General features: G+C 46.1%; 1 protein-coding gene across 1 annotated transcript in view; it reads left to right on the forward strand.

Moving 5' to 3' along the window:
* The window catches only part of LOC119414857 (tissue factor), a 167440-nt gene extending 161495 nt beyond the window's left edge, over window positions 1-5945 (forward strand). Inside the window, exon 7 of the mRNA XM_037681978.1 lies at window positions 5800-5945. Coding sequence (XP_037537906.1) covers window positions 5800-5945 — 146 coding nt within the window. The remainder of the gene's footprint in view (window positions 1-5799) is intronic.
* Window positions 5946-6248: the final 303 nt, after the last annotated feature.

The raw sequence follows: 6248 nt of genomic DNA on the forward strand, positions 1-6248 counted from the left end.
TTTACAGGCCAAGTTTGCTTTAAAAACTGTTAATAATCCCCGCCCCCGCGCCGACCTGATGGCCGCGGGGCATTGAATCACAGACAGTCCGGAGGTAGAAGTTCCGCCAAGGCGCTGGACTCACCATCAGAAATCTAAGATTCTGTGACGAACAGAAAATCCAACTCCTCATCTTTAAAAAAGTCATTGAGGATAAATGTCTTGTTGGAAACAGACCTTGCGTTGATTAAACACATCCTGATATTGTCCAACACAGGCACAGCCGTGGATGGAGACGTGCGCGCCAGCGGGCGCAGGTTATGAAGAACGGCTCCTCCTGGTCTGCTGGTGAGGCGCACAGGTAAACAACTCCAGGTGTTTCCATGGACTGAGCCCGCGGGCAGCTGGCCAGCAGCCGGGCCCCGGGAGCACCACGGATCAGAGAGGAGATGATCAGATCCAGAGCGAGTCCTGATAGAATAATCTACACTTTGCCTCAGTTTCACCAAAATCCCTGCACGCTTCCCACGACGTCTGCGACGTTTCCTCCATGGAGAAAGGCCAGGGTCACGCAGAAGGAATGCAGGAATCTCAGACAGGACCGGTGGGGGAGAGTGCTGACCGCTGTTCAAAAACTCCGCGGGAATTTCAGCAAATGTACCGAGCTCCAAAAGTGCCCGACGATCATACTGAAAATATGACTCGGCACACTGCACAAACCATTGTAAAAATAACAAAAATAAAATACAAGCAGAGAGCGAGAGACGGGCAGCCCTACACACCGGCGCCATCTTGAAAGAGGCGCCGGTGGACCTTGAGCAGCACAATTCTAGAACTCAAAAAGGCCTCTCTCTGCAGCTGCATTCCCACCAGTTGTAGTAACATAATTTCTTCAAGCTCCAACAGGTGGCTCTCACCCCACCTGCCTGAGAAGACTTGTTCCTGCAAATGGATTCTGAATACCACCAGCAGCTGCAAAACAATAAATGTCTTTTTGTTTTTACATTCTTGTTGTCTGACTGATTCTGAATTCAAACCCTGACTCTTGACAGAATAATATGGCCAATATGTATTCAAAGCCGACACAAGAGTGGCTCTCTGCCATCAAGGGCACTTTAGTAAATCTGGACATTCAGATGCAACTCATTTTGACCATGTTCCATGCCAGGTTTGGCACATCCACCTCAGAGACTCTTCCTCACACCACACCTGCAGCACGACCCATACCTTCAGCGAATCCCATGCCTTTAATGAGTCAGAGGCCTTCTCCGAGACTCAGTTCTTCAGCGGGTCCCATGCCATCAGTGGGTCCCATGTCTTCAGTGGGCCCCATGCCTTCAGCAGGTCTTACATCGGCTGCTACCTCCAAGATCCCCATGTCGGCTGTTGCCTCCAAGACCCCCATGTCAGCTGCCACCTCCAAGACCCTTACGTTGACTGCTGCCTCCAAGACCCCCAAGTCAGCTGCCACCTCCAAGACCCCCATGTCAGCTGCCACCTCCAAGGCTCCAATGTTGGTTGCTATCTCCAAGACCCCCATGCTGGTTGCCTTCTCTATGACCCCCACATCAGCTTCCACATCCAAGACTCCGACGTCAACTGCCACTTCCAAGGCCCCCACATTGGCTGCAGACCCCACAACCCCCTCGTCAGCTCCAGATCCCAGAGCCCCCTCATCCGCTGCAGACCCCATGACCTCCTCATCTGCGCCAAACCCATTCATCTGCACGCAAGTTGCAGAACTCATGATTTCCACCCATCCATTGTCCTCATGGTCCCTTCATCTGCAGCTGATTCATTCGTTCCATCTGCAGCTGAGGACTCATCTCTGGTGTTGCTAGCATCTTCTCCTCTGCCTTTGGTGGTGCGCATTTAGTCCAGCGAGACAGAACCTACTGAGGACCCACATCAGCTGACAAAGTGGCAGATACTTTATGAGGCTGAACCTCTTGTATACTAATCTCTGCTGATGAAGCGGCGGAGACATGGTGACAGCCCACCTTCATGTCTCCTGGAAGGTTCCACCACACCTCTGGAGGGTTCTACCATGCATCTGTAGAGTTCCACCATGCCTCTGGAGGGTTCCACCATGCCTCTGGAGGGTTCTATCACACTTCTGGAGAATTATACCAGTCTCTGGAGAGTTCCACCATATCTTTGGCAGGTTCCACCATGCCTCTTGAGGGTTTCACCATGCCTCTGGAGGGTTCCATCACACCTCGGGAGGGTTCCACTATGCCTCTGGAGGGTTCTCCCACGCCTCTGGAAGGCCCACACCTCTGGAGGGCCCCATGCTTCTGGAGAGTCCCACACCTCTCAAGGGTTTCACGCCTCTCGAGATGGTTGCAACCCCTGTAATTTCCACGACAGCTGTAGTACCCCAGACTTCCATGACAACTGCAGCTGATTGTGTCTGCCCATCTGACTCTGGTTTCAACTACTTCTTTGCTCTACACATTTTGTATTATGGACTGCCCACTAGATTTATTCTTAGCCCTCTGACTTCCTGTGCTTGACCCCCCCCCCCCCCCCTTTTTTTTCATTCAACCTTTATTTATACAGGTTAATCCTATTGAGCCTTGGGGACTCTTTTGCAAGAGACCTGATATATAGACCCCTGTTTTGCACTTTGGACCACGACGCTGCATTGCCCCACTGTCCACAGCATTAATGGCCTCCCTCTGCAGCTGCCTTCCCACCATTGGCGGTGAAATTATATTATCAATCTCCCAACAGGTGGCTCTCACCTCACATGCCTGAGAAGAATTGTTCCTGCAACTGAAATCTGACTCCCACCAGCCGCTGTAAAACAATATATTTGTTTTTGTTTTTACAATCTTGTCTGGCTGATTCTGAATCCAAACCCTGACTCGACATCCTGATGCATGCTCAAAAATCCAGGTAGGAAAATCCAAAAAAGTTAAATCTGGTCCTCTGGACATTCAAAAAAAACCCAAAACAAAACAAAAAAATTGTAGAAACGTTTCATCTTTCATCTGAAAGACATCCTCAGTCTGAGGTGCTGTATTCAACTCAGTCTTATAAATACCACCTTCTCAAAGTGGATCAACCAGTTTGCTGCTGACAACCAAAACCAGCTGCTCACATAATCAAGGAGGACCATCAGCCAAACAATGGATCGTTTGCACACTGTTGGCTGTTTGCTACTTACAGGGGGCTCAGTGATACTAGCAATAATAGCATTGTAAAAGGGGGGACAGTTGAACACGGAGGCCTTCACCCCTGTTTAATGGTGGATGGTTTATTTTCACAAAGATGGCCTCCTTTACTCCTTTCTCAAACCATCGTTCTTCTCTATCCAGGATGTGAACATCTTCATCCCTGAAAGAGTCACTGTTGGTCTGGAGATAAGTGTAGACTGCAGTGTCCTGGTCTGATGGTGTTGCTCTTCTGTGCTAGGCCATCCTTTTGGCCAGTGGCTGTTTAGTTTCCCCGATGTAAGACTGATCACAGCCCTCCTGACACTGAACAGCATACACAATAGAACTCTCTTTGTGCCGGGGGACTGGATCTTTGGGACGAACCTGTCTTTGCCTTAATGTATTTTGGGGTTTAAAAGCCACTGGGATGTTATGTTTGGAAATTAAACATCTCTGTTTCTCTGATACTCCCTCAACATACGGAATGACCACTGGTCTGGGTTCCTCCTTTTCACCTGATGGCTGGCTGTAGTGCTGTTTGGGTTTCTTCTCTGCTTTCAGGAAGGCCCAGTTAGGATATCCACATTGCTCTAGAGCCTGTCTTGTGTGGGATTTCTCCTTTTGCCTGGCTCCTGAGTAAGTAGGGACACTGTCTACTCTGTTTTACAGAGTCCTGATGACTCTTAACTTGTGCTCCAAAGGGTGATGGGAGTCAAACTGCAAATACTGGTCTGTGTGGATGGGTTTGCTGTACACTTCAGTTTGCAAATGTCCTCTATCAGAAACGGAGATCTCATAGTCCAAGAAAGCCAGCCTGCCATTTTTTACATTTTGTCGTGTGAACTTGATGTATTTATCCACATAATTGATGTGATCAGTGAAATGATGGACTTCCTGAGATTTAATTTTAACCCAGGTGTCATCAACATACTTGAACCAATGACTTGGTGGTGTCCCTGAAAAGGATGTCAAGGCTCTCTTTTCTACCTCCTCCATGTACAGGTTGGCCACAATAGGAGAAACTGGAGACCCCATAGCACACCCATGTTTCTGCCTATAATATTGACCCCCATATGTGAAGTAGGTTGACTGCAGGCACAGTTTCAAGAGTTGACACAGTTGTTCTGTGGAAAGCGTGGTCCTGCTGCTCAGAGTGGTGTCTGATTTTAATCTTAAACTGACCATCTCTACTGCATCATCAACAGGAATGCACATAAAGAGTGATGTGACATCAAAAGACACCATTGTTTCATCAGTCTTCATGAAAGCATCCCTCACCTTATCCACAAAGTCCATGGTGTTCTGTTCTAAGCTACCAACAAAAGAGATGAATACAGATGCCAGAGATTTGGAAACATTGTAAGTGACAGAGTTAATCATGCTGACAATTGGTTTTAAAGGTACACCTTGTCTGTGAATTTTAGGTAAACCATACAGATTAGGTGTGGCCTCCCCTGGGTACAGTCTGTGGTACAGAATATAGTCAATAGCCTTGTCCTGCTCCAAAAGTTTTCAGGCAATCTATTAACTTATTCTTGAAGCCACTTCCTAGATCTCTTTTCAGTTGCTCATAAGTGGTTAAGTCACTAAGGAGTGTCATAAGTTTCTCATGATAGTCCTTCTGGTTCAAAATCACTGTGCACCTTCCTTTGTCTGCTGGGAGAATGATGATGTTTTTGTCCATGCTGAGTGGTGAGTGCATCTCTCTCCTCTCTACTGATGTTGGAAGGTGGTGGTTTGGCATTGCTGAGGCAGGCTGAAACTTTGATTCTGAGCTGTTCTGCCTTATGCTCTTCAATTTTCTTGTTGCGAATGGCTGACTCAGTGGCTGTGATCATCTCCACCAAAGGAATTCTTTTTGGTGCAACCGCAAAGTTCAGTCCCCTGCCAAGAATCTCTGTCTCCGGCTGGGTGAACTGTCAGATAAATTCTTCCCCCAATTTTCTGTCTCCCTGGCATGTAACTGTCTACCAGAGTGTTGTCTTATACTGAATGTGTTGTTATTGGAATTGTGATGGTGTTTACGAGTTATCAGTAAGTTAAACTTGTTTTGTTGTCGAGTTTTGGACTTGACATGTTGTGCATGTTGTGTCGGAGTCCTGACTCCGGACATACAGTATATCATCTATATACCCATAAAAACCCATAATTTGGCCTGAGTAGTATGAATTGCTTAGACCAATTTATACCCCATAGTATAGATTGGCCTATGCTGTATCTGAAATGGGGTATAATTTAGCCTAAGCACCTTTAACCCTAGGTGTAGTCTGAAATTGGGTATACAATGACCTTAAACACTGGGTTAGCTGGTGAACAGGAGTGGCTGGTCAGTGCTAACTAAAACAGGTCTCTTTTGTAAATGAGTCCTTGAGGCTCATTGAGACTAACCTGTATAAATAAAGGTTGATTGAATGTTGCCTTCTGCTGCAAATCAGAAACATGAAAACATTTTATACAGTAGTTTGTCAAAGTTGTTCTCAAGCTGCAATGAAACACCACAATTTCAGTTTTGAAAATGACTTACTTGATTTTCACACTAACTTGTGCTAGCTTTTAATCAGTCACATGGTGAAAATAAGACAAAGAAAATGTGCTTGTGTTTTAAAATCTGCTCTTAATGCCTGTGTTGTCTACCTCTGCCTCTCTCTCTGTTTTTCAGAGTTAAGTCTTGGAGCTTGGGTTGGCATCATCTTCATATTAATCATAGTATTCATCATCACCATCACAGTGACTGTCATCTGCTGTCGGAGACACCAGCGAAGAAACAGAACCCTCCAAACATCCCAATCTTCATCCCCCATTTAAGAATCTGTGTGAACTCTTTTCTTTTTTTCTTTCACATAAGAAACTGGTCTTCTTGTTGTTGTTTTCAATCATGTTACCTTTTTTTTTTTTAAGAAAACATATAACATGCAGTGAGCTCCTCATCTGAAGAACCAACTGTCTGTACATGTAGACAGGCTTCAACTCGATTAGTTTTTACAATTCATTCAGCCTTTATATACAGTGAGGAAAATGAGTATTTGAACACACTGCGACTTTGCAAGTTCTCCCACTTAGAAATCATGGAGGGGTATGAAATTTTCATCTTAGGTGCATGTCCACTGT

The sequence above is a fragment of the Nematolebias whitei genome, chromosome 9 (assembly GCF_014905685.2).
Source record: "Nematolebias whitei isolate Nwh7 chromosome 9, NemWhi1, whole genome shotgun sequence".
NCBI classification, from domain to species: Eukaryota; Metazoa; Chordata; class Actinopteri; order Cyprinodontiformes; family Rivulidae; genus Nematolebias; species Nematolebias whitei.